A 17,671-nucleotide genomic window follows, 5' to 3' on the forward strand; every position below is an offset into this window, starting at 1 on the left:
CCCATATTCCAACCCCAATTCCCATTTATTCGACACTTTTAGCAAAATTAAGATCTGTATTTAATTATTATCACAATAAATTTTTGATATATATGTGTTTTGAATAACAGTAAAAGCATTTACGCAGCGCCATCAAGCGGTCAAAAGGCTTTACCACGTTTCGACTACATCTCCCATAATGCACCAAACACGTGTACATTTTGCTTCCGGTTTATTTGGTCGCAGTAGCAACAGCGTGGGAGCGTTTCAGACTGATGATTTCAAGTGGCAAAACATAAACTATCGGTAATATATTTAGAATTATTTGTTCATGTTCATTGTTCGTACGTGAAATTTTTGTCAACTCCTCTTGGCGAGTAATACGCTTATCCAAAGTCTCAGAATACCTGCACGCTGCAACTACAAAATAGTTTGTTTCTATCATACAGTCTGTGGTTTCTACTTTGGTTCGTATTAACCTTCATAACAATCTATGCCGTTTTCGCTACCATTAATTGTATTTTATGTACTTGAACCACTCTCAGTGCCGCAAGTTAGGTTTGCGCATAAAGACGCACACGTACATGCCAAACAAAACCTGTCAGTGTACAGTTGTCGTGCAGTATTGTGTATTTAATTTGTTAATTCAACCCTTATGTTAATTTTATCAGGTGTATTTACATAAACAGTCCTTTCAGATAGTTATACCAAGTTTGGCATGCGCGTAAAAACGCACCGTTATAACCAAACTCAGTGTTTCCCGCAGGTTTATACTGAGACTATATGGTACGAGCTATCCAACACATTTGAATAATTTGATGTAATACAGTATTTTGGTGTATAAATGCCACTTATTGTCTGTACTCATTAAAAAGTGCCGATTACAGATTAAAAATTGTTACCTCTAATAATGGTATCACTCCAAACATACAGTATAATTTGGTTTACCAGTTTTTTGCTCAGCTTTTAGAATCTGAGGTTGAAAATTAGACTATGCGGGGGCTCCTATATTAATGGGAAACACTGCAAAACTACCCAGTGCCATTTATTAATGTGCAATAAATATCTAATTACACTTCAGACCTTTATCTTAATGAAACTGTCATTATTCACACCATTTATTCATTTATGTATTCATTCATTACTCTGTTCCTCTGAGCTGTGATTGCTATTGTCCTAATTAAATCTGACAGTATACAGAGTGCTGATACCAAGACACACCCACTGCACACGCTGTAATGATAATGCTCCCAGCTCAGCACTGGACCTATGTTGTTGTTAAGGTCATTCAAACGTAAGCAGCTATCAGTGTTCGTCACAGCTTCCTCGGCTCAGAGAGGGAGATTAAAGCACGTACTTTGAAGGAGACACGCCACACTTTTGCTATTCCTAATCTTCATAGGTAGCAATAACATCTCCTGTGTTGTGTGATATTTAGATTGCAAGTAGTCTGTATAAGATATGATAAGTTTGTGAGTAACTTCTCTTTTCCCTTTCCCAACAGGATGGATCTTGGAAAGGCAAAGCTGCTTAGGTCCGGCCTCAACACGCTACACCAAGCTATCCACCCCGTGCATGGAATAGCCTGGACTGATGGTAAACAGGTGTGCTTGACTGCCTTGTATTTTGTCAATGGAGAAGTCCAATTTGGGGACACTAACGTCATCGGACAGTTTGAGCACGTCCTCGGCCTGTTTTGGGGTCCTCTTTGCTGCTTGGATTCCCCGGCGCTGTTGGCTGTTCAGCATAAGAAACACATCACCGTATGGCAACTCCAACTCAGCACCCTGGAGCAGAATAAACTCTTGTGTACTCAAACTTGTGAGATGAGTGAGCCTTTCCCGTTGCTGTCCCAGGGCTGTGTTTGGCATCCTAAACTAGATGTATTAGCGGTACTGACCAAGAGAGACGCTTCTGTATTGTTTTCAGTTCGTGTCGACAACCGGAGAATCAAAGCGGATATTAAAGGAAGTGGTCTTATCCATTGTGCTTGCTGGACTAAAGATGGTACTCGCCTTGTTGTAGCTGTAGGCAGCGCGTTACACTCTTATATTTGGAACGATATTCAGAAAAGCATTGTAGCATGTTCATTTTGCCCTATTTTTGACGTCGGTGGCTATGTCTGCGCCATTGAGTCCACAGGAGACCAACAAGTTGCAGTCGCCACCGAACTCCCTTTGGATAAAATCTGTGGACTGAACGCTGGAATGTCGTTCGATTTACCAAACGAAGTCACGGATTCGCTCCAGAACCAAGAGACATCCGAGGAAGACAGCGTTTTTGATCGGAGGAGGTCATTTATACCCAGCACCGGACCTCTCGATCTCACTCACCTTTTGGCACGCCATCGCCGCTCAGACCCCAGCCCCCTCCTTCACCTCCGTCGTAGAGACACCGTTACCGGATCTGGCCTGGACTCTTCTCACCTCATCTTAGTAACTTATGAGCGTAAAGTCACCACCACACGCAAAGTCAGCATCCCGGGGATTTTAGTTCCTGACATCGTTGCGTTTGACCCTCGGGGCTCCACTGTTGCTGTAGCTTCCAATACTTCTAACATGGTGCTTGTGTATTGCATAACTCCATCTGCCATGCCCAATATACAACAAATTTCTCTTCAAGCCAATGACAAACCAAAAGGTGTGTGTTTTCTTAATGACAAAATGCTCCTACTCATGATTGGCAGGCAGAAGGCTAACGATCCTGCTTTCCTCCCTGCTTCAAACACCGATAAATATATGCTACGACTTCTTGCCAAGGAACTTTTAAATGACTGCGAGATTCCCAGCACTCCACCTACAGACAGTCCCAGTACGTCCAGTCCAGGTTTGTCCACTCCTACGGGGATTAGAAGGCATTCCGAACACATCTCTAAGGAGGATAGGGAAAGACCAACCAGGATTAAAGACTTGGTTTTACCGGGAGGGGGGTTAGTCCGTTCACCTGCCAACAGAAGAAGACTAATTGAAGAAGTGCGTAGTAGTGATCCCAGCCCCGTCACCAGCTCCGTGGACTTCTCCGACCGATCTTCTGACAAAGCAGTGTCCAGTTCTTCTTCCATAACTTTGGAGAATTACGATATGGAGCAGGTGAATCGTCTGAGCAGCTTGGCGGTCGCCGGGCAGGTTAGCAGAGACTCGAGCAGGGCCAGTTCTCCGCGCCTGGACCCATCAGATAAAGTCCAAGCTGAGCAGACTTCAGTGGCGGAGAAGAAATCGATCCAAAGGGAGCGGGCCCTGGAGCAGCTGGTGCACAATATGGAGAGGCTGTTCACACGTTTCTCAGACGTACAGCAGTGTCTGGCAGAAATGAGAGACTTCACGCAAAACGGCAAGAAGGCGCAAAGTGTCTATCCGCACTACACAGAACCTCCTTATGTCAATGTCACATGCCAGGTAATGTGTTATAAACTGTATTTTATATTTATACATGTTTGAAACTGCTATTTTTGTTTTAGCCTCAATCAGTGTTTCCATCAAAATTCTGTTGCGTAACATTTAAGTATCAATGTTTTGAAGATGTGCAAAATTTTAGCATTTAGTAAATTTGTTAATCAATCATTTAATTTTTTTATAAAGTGGCAAAAGCAGCTTATTGAAAAATAAATTGCAGTGTTTTATTTAGGCCTGTCACGATAATTACAATATCGACTTATCGTTCAATATATGAAAACTGGAATTATATATTTTGGGGCTGAGTATTTATCATGGGGACAATTTCTTGACAATAGTGGGGAGATTTTAACACTTTTAATGAAATTCACTAAGATTTGAGCTGTTGAGGGTTGGATAAATAAAATAGAGATTGGCAGGGCTAAAATTATCCAAATGATGAGGTTTTGAAGTTTAAAAACACAATGGAACCCTTCCTGTATTACCACATGACATCACAAGGTGGAACAGCAGTGTTTTCTGTTTGAGAGAAGAACTCAGCCTAAAAATACAGCGTTAAACATGTGTGAATGAAACAAAACACAACTATAGGTCTGTTAATGATGAGGAAACTACATTATAACACAGATCAGAAACTAGTGTAACATGGGCCCTTTGATATAATTTGCATTTAAAGCTCCACACTTTCAGCAGCCATTATATTGACTTCACAGATTAGATAAAGCTGAAACTATCTGGTATCGACAGAGTGAGAGCGCTTAAATCCAGCCGGGGTGAGATAAATCAGCAGGTATCAGATTAAGACAGTGGTTATCTGATTAGAGCATCATCCAATGGGACCCTATTGTTCTTCATGGCAACAGCTCCAGACTAAAGCTACAATTTGGGGGAACGTAGAATTGAAATGTGTAACGTGAATAACTTAAATAATCTTATTGCATTGTGATATAGACCTAAATTAAACCTGGAATTAGTGCTACAAGACTTTTTAAGGGTGTTGTGGCTCTGTAAAATGAATTTAGAGAGAGAGAGAGAGACGCTGTATTGAAGACCCGTCCACGGCCTTTCACTACAAATTAGGAGTGTAACGATATCCAAGTCTCCCGATACGATATTGTCACGGTATGAACCTCACGGTACGATATTTATTGCGATATGGTGGGGAGGCTCACGATTATGGGTGTAACAATATATCCAAATCTCTCAGTACAGTATTTTCCCAATATACATCTCATAGTATGATATTTATTGCGATATTTTGTGGAGGCAAACAAAACTGTTAACTGTTTTTCCACTTAAAATGCCTTGACAAGACTTAATCTAAAGAACTAAGACTTAAAAGTGTTAGAACTGTTATTTCTTCTTGTAGTCTACATTGAAATGGAGCAAAGGATCTTGGTCTATGTAGTTCCGTCTGTCTTTTTTTTAGCTATTGCTGCACCTTAACTCTTATTTTAAGCAAAGAGACTTTTAATTCGATATATTGTGATGGTCCATGATATTATTGTGAAAATTTTGACGATACGATATCACGATATTTCAGTTATTGTTACATTCCTGCTACAAATGTGTTTCTATATGCAGCCCTCGGTGAAAAAGTTTAGACACCCCTGAATTAGAGTCTGAATTTTAGGAGAAAAAGTAGCTCAGCTGGTAGAGCGTTTGTCCACCGATCTGACGGTTGGCGGTGTGTGTGTGTATGAGTGTGTGTGAATGAGTGAGTGTTTCTTGATGTGAAACGTTTTGAGTGCCTTGATGGTGGAAAAGCGTTGTATAAAAATCATTTACCATACAGATTTAGTTCACAGTGCACGTACTGAACACCACCAAGGCCAGCACATTCACATTTGAGCAGATTTGAAAAGATTGAAATACTGCTAACCTGCTTAACAAATGAACTCACGTATTTCATCGTATGTTTATAGAGGTTTAACTAGAAGGTTTTCATATCTACTTATCATTACGCAAGTGTTATACCAGAAGGGCTGTTTGAATAATGTAGAGAAAGTATTGACCTAATATATTTGATTTCATTTCATTTTTCATTTCATTGCATTAGAAATGTTTTATGACACTTTTATTTAATATATTTTGCAGATTAATGAATGGCTTTGCTGCAGGTTTTGCGGGTTAGAACAAGCACACATATTCTGAACAGAAGTTAATTAAATTTTTTGTAATTTGAATAGAGCAGTAATTGAAACCACATTTCTAAATTTGATTAATGGTTCTAAATTACGCAAAATTGACTCCTGTAAGTTTTAAGCTGTTATCTCTTCACAAACATGCCTGGAGTTGTGTTTTGTTTATTTCACACATGTTTGAGCAATCCTGGTGTGTTAGTCTGTCTATATCTGTACAGCTCAAAATGCTCTGTTCCACCTTGTGATGTCATGAAGCTGTAGTTGTCAAATTACCAGATACTTTTTACTTTTAATTCTGAAGAGATTGGCAATTCCAAGGCTGAAATCATCCAAAATGATTCCAGTGAAGGTGTGACATCACAAGGTGGAAGAGAGTATTTTCAGTTTGAGAGAAGAACTCTGTCAAAATATACAGGGTTTGTGTGTGAATGAACATCTGTGAATGAAACAAAACACAACTCCAGGTCTGTTTATGATAAGAAAACAACATTATAACATAGATCAGAAAATAAACCTTTATTTTCTGAACAAGTAATATATAAATCACAGAAACCATTGAAGTGTGCTGTGCTAGATTTGATGAATATTGCAACCAGACGTCAGACTCTTCTGTTTCACCTCCTGTCTCGTCTTGACTTTGTTTTCGCAGAAGCAGTTGTCTGAAAACGTGTTCATCGACGAGAGGAGGCCGGTGCTGCTGTGTGATGGAAAGCTGTGCCTGCGCTCTCTGCAGGATCTCTTCAGTCTGTCCATAGTGGAGATGATGTATGGTGAGGACAAAAACACATGCTCGCCACAGATGTTAGATATTAGAGTCTGCACAAGGCTTCAGGCTAATGGACTGATTTCATAGTTTATCAAGACAACCATTAACTGTGATTATTACACTTGTCAATGTCTTAGTAGGTTTCTTATGTAGATAACCATTTTTTAAGTTACTGCCAGTAAAAAGGTAGCCTGATTCATCAGCCGGTTTCACTTTGTCTGACCTCCCAGTGATAGATTTTGTTCGTTCAATGGTAGGTGTGCACATTTTATCATTTAACCAATCGCTGCTATTTTGTAGTCATGTATGTAATGCGCCGCTAACAAGGCTAACTGGTATATTAAGCTTTTCCCAAATCCCGTAGGAAGAAGGACAATAACGTCTCTTTGTTCTGGCTTTAAATCCTCGATTTCAGGAATCGTTGACAACACTGTATATATGGCTCTTCGCTGATTGGCTGGTGCCTGAACTTGCACTTCCACAGTTTTTGCAAACCGTTTAGTGTATTTAGATTCCTGACGTAGTTGCTGGTGAGAAATTAAATAGAGCGGAGGCACTAGGTGGCGCTAGCCTGGCTAGTAAAAAGGTCCAATATTACACAAAATGGATTCTTGTAAGACGTGTTATAAGTTTGTTTCCTCATGAAAAACAGACCTGGAGTTGTGTTTTGTTTCATTCACACATGTTTGAATAATCCTGCATTATGAGTCTGTCTACATCTTCAAAGCTCAAAATGCTCTGTTCACCTTGTGATGTCATGCAGTGGTAGGTTTCATGTTTTCTTTCATATTTAATTCAGTAGAGATTATCAATTCCAGGGCTGAAAATCATCCAAATGATTCTAGTGAAAGTGTATGAAGTTTAACAACACAGTAGAGCACTTCCTGTATTACCACATGACATCACAAAGTGGAAGAGAGTGTTTTCTGTTTGAGAGAAGAACTAAAATATGCACATGTATGAATGAAACAAAACAAAACTCCGGGTATGTTTGTGATGAGGAAACTGCGTGATAACATATAATTTGTTTTGCTGATTAAATAGATGTTGGTCTATTTCATATTAAGCTTGCACAAGTAGTAGGGATGTAACGATATCCACATTTCTCGCTACGATACTTTCATGGTACACATCTTACAGTGCGATATTTATTGTGATATTTTATGGAGGCTAACAAAATTGTGAATATGCTACTTTTTCCTTTTTAAAATGCCTTGACAAGCCTTTGTCTCATAATCTAAAGAATTAATTTTAAAGTGCTTAAAAACAGTTATTCTTTCATGTATTAGTAATCTGCACTGAAATGGAGCAAAGGATCATGGTATATGTAGTTTGCAGTTTTGTTTTTTTTTAGCTATATTGCTGCACCATAACTATTAATTTAAGCAAAGAGACTTGTAATTCAATATATTGTGATGGTCCACGATATTATTGTGAGACTTTTGACAATACGATATCACAATATTTCGGTTATTGTTACATCCCTAACAAGTAGTGGTTAAAACTAAGAAATATTGTAGCTAAAATGTCTTTGGTTCTTTAAAAACAGCAATAGCTCACAGAGTATCATGTGCAATATATCGATTAGTACACACTTATGATAATCTCACGTGATAATTGTATCGAATCACGTGGCACCGTGCGATTTCTGGCCCTGGATTAGAGTAGCTGGTTGTTTATTTTGTAACGATGGATTCTGTGAGCTCTGTTTGGTTCTGGACGTGTGAGTTTCGCTCTGTTGTGATGCGGAGTGCAGAAGGTAATGGAGTAATTGCTCTTAAGGAATCCTTCTAGGAACCTCTTTAGAAAGGCTGTAGCTGATCTCCATTCGTGGGAGGAAACTAATGAGTAGCTTGTGCCAAATAGGGCTTTATTATAATGTAATCTTTCAAATATCCAAAGATTCACTACTATATTATACTGCTGTGGTCCTATTGTTCTTTTGCTTGTGTCAGGGCTATTTATAGAAGTGATTAAAAGCCTAGTGAGATTTAAGGTTTAAGACAAAAGCTGCTTACTGCTTTAAGAGACTGTAGTGTTTTGTAGCTGCCCTGGGACTCACGAGGCTCCAAAATAGTGTTAAAAACTAGAAAGCAAGCTCTCCAAGGGCTGATAGGGCTGCACTATTAACAGCCATTAATTGAATACTTGCTTGCTTCATTTACTGTATCTCTAAAGTTGCATTTTTTTGTTAAAGGGCTATTAGGTCCCTTACACAAACTGACTCTTGTGAGCGTTAATCCTTCTTATAATGTTGTTACCTCATTAAAAACAGACCTGGAGTTGTGTTTTGTTTAATTTACACATATTTGATCCTGCATTATTAGTCTGTGTATCTCCAAAGCTCAAAATGCTCTGTTCTACCTTGTGATGTCATGATGTCATAGTTTTGAAATTAACAGCTCCTTTTACATTTAGTTCAGTAGAGATTGGCAATTCCAGGGCTGAAATGATCCAAATGATTCTAGTGAAGGTGTCTGGAGTTTAAAAACACAGTGGAGCACTTCCTGTATTACCACATGTCATCACAAGGTGAAACCATAGACTGTATATAAATGGACATACACTGGAAGAAATAAGTATTTGATCCCTTGTCGATTTTGTAGGTTTGCCCACTGACAAAGAAATGAACAGTCTGTAATTTTAATGGAAGGTTTATTTTAACATTGGTCACATTATAGATAATATATTAATTGATTTGCATTTCATTTGTGTGAAATAAGTGTTCGATCCTCTACCAACCATTAAGAGTTGTGGCTCCCACAGACCAGATAGACACTCCTAATCAACTCGTTCCCTGAATTAGACTCCTGTTTGAACTAGTCACCTATATAAAAGACCCATGTCCACAGAATCAGTCATTCCATCAGACTCCTGTCCCTGACGTCCTTTGACAGCTTTGACAAGACTATAGACCTCCACAAGGCTGGAACCGGCTACAAAACCATAAGCAAAGAAGCTGGTGCTAAGAGGACAACTGTTGGTGCAATTGTTCGAAATTGTTCGAAAACAAATGCACCCACAATTTGTAGGTTTTGCTGACCTACAAAATCAGCAAGGGATCAAATACTTATTTCCTCCTCTGTAGCTAAAGCGCTAGTTGCCATGTTCCAAATAGGAAGTGAGCATCGGGGCGCTACTGACCCTGGCTCCCATTGACTTACATTGGAATATAGTCGCCCTTCTCTCAGTAACTGCTGCTCTGAGCCTCATCATTTTGGTCTTAAAATGTTCATATTAACCCGCTGTTTTTTTGTTGTTGTTGTTTGTTTGTTTGTTTTTCCAGCTATTTTGTCCATTTAAAAAATCCTATTCATAGTAAGGGGCCTGGCTCCAAGTTCGCTCCCGTAACCGCTTCATTTGAGTGGAGCTGAATGCCGTGGGTGACGTCACACTTGCTTAGTCCACTTCTTTATACAGTCCAAGACTGGAATGCTTTCTGTTTGAGATAAGAACTCAGCCTAAACGTGCAGGTTTGTGAGTTAAACATGTGTATGAAACAAAACACAACTCCAGGTCTGTTTGTGATGAGGAAATGACATTATAACACAGATCAGAAAATAGCATAATATAAGCCCTTTAATCATGTTGTTGTCATGTTGTTAATGAATTATTAGTCTTTTAGAGGATAATAATACTGATGAATTTGGTAAATGTACATTTTAGAGGATTTTGATGACAATGAAATTTGTAGAAGATAATGATGAAATTGAAATCTTGTATTCATGGAAATGAGAATTAATTCATTTTGATTGTTTTAAATCAGGGGTCTCAGACTCGCGGCCCGGGGGCCAACTGCGGCCCTCGGAAGGATTTTTTGCGGCCCGCCACTTAATTCCAAAGAATAATGTCAGTGCGGCCCGTGGTAGATGTACGCACAATCCCACCCCTCTACCGCGGGCCGCACTGACAGATGAAGCTGCAATCGGTGCCCATACAGATTCACAACAGATTATTAGCGCAGTTTACATCCCAAAACTCAATTTACAGCAGTTGTGAAGCAACGAGTCTAAGTGGATCTGTTAATATGAGTACACGTGCACATAAGGCGTCACCGAAGAATCAAAACAAACCACACGTGGTGGTACATGTGTGCGCACTTCACTTTACGCTCCCACAACCACAGTATCAGAGCAGAGGAGGCGCTGACGGAATTCCCCTGTTCATAAGTATGGGACCATTATTGGAGGGGCTAATAAGAAATAAAAAGACACTGACAGTCTGTTTACCTGCTCAACACTCGGTGCGTAACTTGCTGGCAACACGATGACCAAGCTCCACCTCTGCGTCGCCGAAATCCACGCGCACTCAGCGGCAAACACAGCTGTCCCATCAATATGCAAGCACCACAAAACTGCACTGATCTATTCCAGAGGCTTGGCGACATGTTAGCAAAAACTACGAGGCAAAAACAAGCGTCTAACATCCATGTTTGACATACGAGAAGCAGATACACTCCAGTGTGGCGCTTTCACACCGGCAAACGAACCAAAACTGGTCCGATTAACGAGCCTCTGTATCCCGGTAGAACAGCGATACCTCCAGTAACCAATACTGATGTTCCCTGTTAATACCGCGGGCCGTCCTCATCTTATCACCATGAACTCATAAAACAGCAACATGTAGAACTTTCTACAAACTCACCGCATTAGCCCAGAGTTCGGGTAACAGCAGAGGCCAACAGCGTTCACAGTAGCGCGCAGCTCCTCAGGACGGGGCTGGGGTCTGGTCCTTGGTCTTCTGTCGTCCTACAAGTGCGTTGGTCAGATGGTCCGAAGGCTCTGTCCTCCATGTGCTGGTTCCAGACGGTGGCGAGCAAGACCAGTGCGCAATGACTGGGTCTGAGCGGGTACGTTCCGCCGTCTGCGTGCTGGTCCCATGCGGGGAAAGTGAGAATGCGCTGCTGCTCCTGTCCTCCGCGCTCAAGAACCGCGGCTGGTTCCGAGGTGGTGCAAAGCATCCGGACAGAAGCGTGAATCCAGTTTAGTTGGTGTCCGTCCTCCGCGCATTTGGTTCTTCCCGGGGAAAGCGCTTTTCACTCCCCGCTCTACGTCATCTGAGCCCGGACAGAACCGAAGCTGCTCCTGCTGGTTCGGGACTCGGGTTTGGATCTAGTCCGACTGTATTTCTCACACTAGGCTAAAAGCCGGACATTTTTTAAAGGTGAATCAATTGAATGGGTGATTGCCTATTGCCATAAAATTATTTGGTTAATTAAAGCCGAAAATAACAAATGCTGGTTCCTACATGATTACGGGGAACACGGGGACCTCTGTGCAGGTCCTGAACAGAAATACACACCCCCATTTTTGACTCACTCTGGAGCCACACGTTCGCACACTGATACTTGCTCTGATCTTCGTGTGTTACATTCTCTTTATTGGCCATTGTTGGTAAAATAATTCGAAAATGAATCGCGGCTGCGTCTGGACAACAATCTGTTACTGCGCTGGAATCGTACAGCGCGTCATTACAGGCAAAGGAGACGCGTTTCTCCCATGATGCATTTCGAATAGTTCGTTTGGACCTGCTGTCTATGGTTTGGACTCGGGTTCGCGTTCACACCAGAGGTGCGGATTCAAGCGAAACGAGACCACCTCTTTTTTGAGGTCTCGGCCCACTTGAGTTGGTCCGGGTCAGAGTCCGATTGACGCTTTCACACCAAGGCAAACGAACCGAGTTAACCACTTCTGGTTCAAATGGACCGTTTGGTGCGCACCAAATACTGTTGGTGTGAAAGCACCTAATACAGGTCAAGGCTCACTGATGAGCATCTTCAATCTATCCTGAGGATCTCATATGCTTCCTCCTGCAAGCCAAATATCTCTCAGCTGTGCGAGATGAAGCGTAGCCAGGTTTCAACCAGCAAGAAGTAGGCAAAAGAAGAAGAGTAGACGTATTAGTTTAAACTTACGATCTGAATGCATTTTCATATTCTGAACTGTTATTAAAGATTAATAAAGTGTGTTGCATGTTGTTCTTTCTCTCTCTTTTATTCCCGTGCAACCGCTATTTATCGAATACTCAATGCGGCCCAGCCTCACTCAGACTTTATCTAATGTGGCCCCCAGGTAATTTGAGTTTGAGACCCCTGTTTTAAATGTTTAATGATGAATTTAAGGAGACACTGTTACTGATGAAATGTTGTTGTTAGAGTTGTTAAAATGTAAATAATTATAATATATTATAATATTATATAATAATAATAATCAATAATTTAAATAATAATGTATTTTTTACCTGTCCAATTATTGCAGATTGAAAGGAGCTTGTAGTTAAATCTGGCATAGAGCTATGAGTTTAATGTTTTCTGTGCGCTGTCCTTGTTTTAAATAAATAAATAAAAAGAGATTGACTGTGAAAAAGGTTGCTTAAAACTGCACAAAGCTTTTGGAGTGAATATGTTCCACCACTCATTAAGTTCACTGGACAACTAAGGGATTTCAAACAACATCCTTTAGTTTAGATAATAATAATAATAATAATAATAATAATAATAATAATAATAATAATGCATTAGTCTTGTATAATACTTTCTAGACATTTAAAGTTGCTTTCCACTTTTGTGCCTTATTTATTCACCCAAACTCTGTAGTGAGAAGGTACTGCTAATCTGCACCATTGGCCTATGAGATGATAATGATTATATGCACCAGCCAATGCCACTTCAATTTGTGTTTATGTATAACTTTTTTTTTTACAACTTGCACCCCTAGATTTAATAGATCCATGCCCTAAACGTGTGTCTGTGTTCTGTTTTTTCCAGGGCCGTTATGGATTGTACTTGTAGCAGACCCTGACGGTTTTGTTCCACTGACTTTTAAATCCAAGGATGAACTGACTGTGAGAAACGGGAAGAGGAAATCCAACGTACGGACACCAGATACTTCCTGTCCCTCCAGCCCGGCGCCCAGTCCAAGCTCTAACACAGAGACCTGCACTTAAACTACAAAATCTATCATTATGATTTGGTTTATAATAGGTTGCCTTCATGTTGTAGAATATTAGTTTGAGATGGAGAGCAGGGGCTTATGTAATTCTATGACAGATTTACTGTTTTTGAATGAAGTAGAAAACTTATGATCCAAAAATGTTCTCGTGTGAACACAACTTATTATATCATCAGTGAAAAGATATCACAGAGTCTTCCTTTGCTTTATGTATTTCAACAAATCAAATGTTAAACTTCAGGGCCTAAAATGCATTGTTTTGTTGCATTGAGCTACATGCACCATAATGATGTTACTGTGAGGTTTTGGTTTTGTAACTCCATTATTCATTTATCAGTTTTATTACACATGATACAGAACACAGTGTGTTGACCTTCTGACGGTGCATTTCTCCTCTTTCATACTTTCTATGAAAACATGTCAGTCACTGGAACACATCTGACGTTTTGTACTGATTTAGACCTTTGCCTTTGCACAAAGCATGTTTACATGATGCTTCTGTTTAATTATGGTGGCAGCTGCACCACACTCTGTTGTAGAGATTTTGATATTATTGCAGTATTTACTTTACATTGGCCAAATGATCCTTTACAAAATAGCCATATAAAAACATGGTTTATGCTGACGTCTGTGCGTAATTTCAACTTTGTCCACTAGAGGGAGCAATACACAACAGAAATGTGAAGGCTGCACTGAGAGGCTGCACCTCTGGAAGAATGTAATATGTATAATATTGTATTCTACAACAAATGTAAATAAAAGTATTTTGAGTACAAAGTTTATGGTGTGTGGATATTTGAAGTAGGACAACAGACAAGGCTCTCATGCAGTTTCTACAACGTTTATTGTCTCATCACCCTTTATAATGACCATTCATAAATAAATAGTGTTGTAGAGCTGAGCACAGCAAATAGTACATTCATTTATATAAATTAAAAATTCATATATATATCCAAGATTACTATACAGTACATGTCAATGAGAAAATAAAAAGAAATGTTTACATTAAAACAATATATGCAGGTACCAGTGTAATATACACTATTCAACAGCTTCCAGCTCGGGGCTGAACAGGTTTGTGTCTGTGGCCTCCTCACACGTGGTTCAGGTCCTCCATGGTTCTGGAGCTTATGCTCTGTTTCCTGGAAAAGATAAACACAAAATCATTAGAATATGTTATACAGCCTTAAAATATAAAACTATTATTCAGTTTAATTAAAATAGGACAGAGAGCAAAATAAGTGCAGTATGGTCTACTGTCTCCACATTTAGAGAAATTGACCAATAATCCTAAATCTCCTAACTCTACAGCTCACCCTTATGTAACAGATAACCCTATGCCCTGTCAATCACTGTTTCATCTTTGCACTGTTTTCTCTTTACGACCTCTTGTATACAGCTGAGAGATATATTTGTATTACTATAGTTGTATATTTTCTTTATTTTGACCTTTATATACACCTTGATATAATTATCCCTTATTTGACACCAGTCTCTTGCTATTTTTGTCCTATTTTAGAATTTATCATAACATTTTTATTGAGCCAAAGGCAATTTACAACTAAAATTGTACAAGATGAATAGAGCTCAATGCTTTTTTTGTATGAAAAGAAAAAATGACACAGAACTGAAAACAGGCAAACAAAAAACCAACAGCTTGCGGAAGTGCATACTGTATATCTGAGATGAATTAGTAGTTTAGCCGTAAAAAATCACTATTTATATATTTTTTCTCTTATTATTATTATATACTGTGATGTGTGAGCTACTGTGTCCAAATCATTTCCCTTGTGTACCAATATAGTTTGTCTGAGTCTGAGTAAATCTAGTCAGTCTTAAAGAAGGTCTACATTTCCCCATCTACAGGAGCTAACAAACATGTGTCAGACCTCCAGTGAAATATCATAGGTCAGGGGGTCAGTTCTTCTCACCGTAGTTCCTCCAGGCACACTTTGTTCCTGAGTCTCACATCTTCACTGATCGGATACAGTAGCAGGATCATTAACCCTGTGACGATGAAGGCCACCGGGGCGGCGCCGATGAGCAGCTTCAGGGTGTACACCACGGGGGCCGGCTGTTTACACGCTCCAGTGTCATAACCAGCGAACCTACAGCGAAGCAATAGATACCCATTTAGAGATTACACAAAATGAACTCAAATGAACTCATGTGCTTTAAGTCATGTTAGAATGCTGTTCCCTCCTCAAAAACAGACCTGGAGTTGTGTTTTGTTTTATTCACATGTTTAAGTCGCCCTTTATTATGAGTCTGTCTACATCTCCAAAGTTAAAATGCTCTGTTCCACCTTGTGATGTCATGAAGCAGTAGTTTCCAAAATAACAGCTACCTTTTACTTCAGTAGATTGACAATTCCAGGACTGAAAGTATCCCAATGATTCTAATTAAGGTGCATGGAGTTTAAAAACACAGTGGAGTGCTTTCTGTATTACTATATGACATCACAAGGTGGAACAGAGTGTTTTCAGTTTGAGAGAAGAAGTGCCCTTTAACTTTTTAATCATTTGTATGTATTGATCAACATGTATCAAATATAACTCACTCTATTGGCCAAATGTTCATCTTTATTTTGTTTACCACAGAAATGCTGAAAATACATTCAAATGACTTCAAAATAATACGTAGAAGTAAGTACTGTAGACTAGACTAGACCAGATAATCCCCCATTTCAAATCTCTCTGAAACAGCAAACACACGTGTCCTTGGGCAAAGCACTTCAGCCAGGAAGGGCATCTGCCATAAAAAATGCTGAAGAGACTGTAAGAACAATGTATATTTGTGTTTTTTATTTTGTTCATGCGTGAATTAAACCTATAGCTATGCAGATTTCACACAAAAATACCAAACAGAAAAAATATCATACAGAAAATACTCTGTTCCACCTTCTGATGTCATGTGGTAATACAGGCATTACTCCACTGTGTTTTTAAACTCCATACACCTTCGCTAGGATCATTTTGATATTTTCAGCCCTGGAATTTCCAATCTCTTTACGATTTCAGGGTTGAAATTATCCAAATGATTTTAGTGAAAGTGTGTTTAAGTATAAAAACACAGTGGAGCACTTCCTGTATTACCACATGACATCACAAGGTGGAGCGTTTTCTGCCTAAATAGCTTAAATGCGCAGGGTTTGTCTGTTAAATGTGTGTGAATGAAACAAAACAAAACTCCAGGTCTGTTTTTGATTGGGAAATAACATTATAATTATAAATATTTATTCGGCAATGGCATTTTAACTGCCCTCTGCTTCCATTTTAAGCTGCATTATGTAACTTTTCTGCTCTATCCCCTTGGAGACGAGCAGGGGACACCACAGGTCAAGTTACAGGTCAGATCTGTGGAGAGAAGACCCTGCTCAAAGTAAGAATGCCTGTTTTTAAAGTATTTCGGAGCAAGGGTAACGCATACAGCCGAACGCTCCAGGTAAAGCCATGACATCTCCACCAGTAAAGTTACATAATGCACCTTTAAACTATAGATAGATTTTTGTGCCGTTGCGTGATGCCAAGTTATCAACTGACACAGCAACTGCAACTTCAAACAAGCAGAGTCAACACCTTAAAGCTCGTACATTATACATGAGGCCAGGAGGAGGGCCTAATGAGAAATACTTAAAAGAGATGCCATTATCCACAAATGACTGTCAGCTGAAGAAAAAACAGCTTTAACTCACTCCAGACAGAGCGTGGAGACCCCCAGGGAGATGCTGGAAGCGAACTTGGTGAAAAACACGTAAAAGGAGTAAAATATGGCTTCGTGGCCTCGAGCGAAGGGGTTGGCCAGTCTGAAGTCATCCACCACGTCCGGAAGCATCGACCTGCGGAAAACACAAACGCAAAAAAACATGTAAGGGATGGGGATAGTGATACTGTGCGGTGATGTCACGCTGGGGAGATCTGCATGGTTGTCTATGGTGGAATGTTCAGCAGTAGGAGTGTGCAAAAATATCGAAATATCAATATATCGTATCGTTTAATGTGATGATATAGAATCGATATATTACCAAGAGTATTTTTTGGTATATTTCACTAAATTATTTTGTTACAGCTACAGTTTTGCTGCTTATGGGACACAGTTGACATTTTCACTGTTTTGATGATTAAAATGTGTGTGTTTCTGTATATGTGTATGTATATGTATTTATTTATATGTGAGAATATGTGTATACTTATGGTACGGGTAGGAGGATATTACTATCTAACAAAAATCCTGTAAGACTATATTTTTCAATTTGTGAAATAAAAAAAAATAAAAAAAAGACAAAATGCAAAAGTTTGTGTTTCATATGAACTTTGCACAAGAAGTGGTTTAACAAAGACTTTTAGTATCACAATCATGATTTAGGCTTTTTTTTTTTTTTAATGAACTGTACTGAATCGATTTGAAATATATCGAACTGAACTGTATCAAATCGTAAAC

At 39.4% G+C, this 17,671-nt stretch overlaps 2 protein-coding genes across 2 annotated transcripts in view; one reads left to right on the forward strand and one right to left on the reverse strand.

Annotated features, from left to right (window-relative positions):
- The first annotated feature begins 216 nt into the window (after positions 1-216).
- Positions 217-14,008, forward strand: wdcp (WD repeat and coiled coil containing). Its single transcript, XM_020918485.2, has 4 exons — positions 217-285; positions 1,484-3,374; positions 6,165-6,285; positions 13,048-14,008. The coding sequence occupies exons 2-4, from the start codon at positions 1,485-1,487 to the stop codon at positions 13,224-13,226; spliced, it is 2,190 nt and encodes a 729-aa protein (XP_020774144.2). The 5' UTR covers positions 217-285; position 1,484; the 3' UTR covers positions 13,227-14,008.
- A 48-nt stretch (positions 14,009-14,056) lies between these two features.
- mfsd2b (MFSD2 lysolipid transporter B, sphingolipid) overlaps positions 14,057-17,671 on the reverse strand; it is a 73,094-nt gene continuing 69,479 nt past the window's right edge. Inside the window, exons 13-15 of the mRNA XM_020918487.2 lie at positions 16,926-17,069; positions 15,163-15,339; positions 14,057-14,373 (exon numbers count right to left, since the gene is read on the reverse strand). Coding sequence (XP_020774146.2) covers positions 14,325-14,373; positions 15,163-15,339; positions 16,926-17,069 — 370 coding nt within the window. The 3' untranslated portion in view covers positions 14,057-14,324. The remainder of the gene's footprint in view (positions 14,374-15,162; positions 15,340-16,925; positions 17,070-17,671) is intronic.

The sequence above is a fragment of the Boleophthalmus pectinirostris genome, unplaced genomic scaffold (genome assembly GCF_026225935.1).
Source record: "Boleophthalmus pectinirostris isolate CB_2022bp ecotype Guang Dong unplaced genomic scaffold, ASM2622593v1 HiC_scaffold_13, whole genome shotgun sequence".
Taxonomy (NCBI): Eukaryota; Metazoa; Chordata; class Actinopteri; order Gobiiformes; family Gobiidae; genus Boleophthalmus; species Boleophthalmus pectinirostris.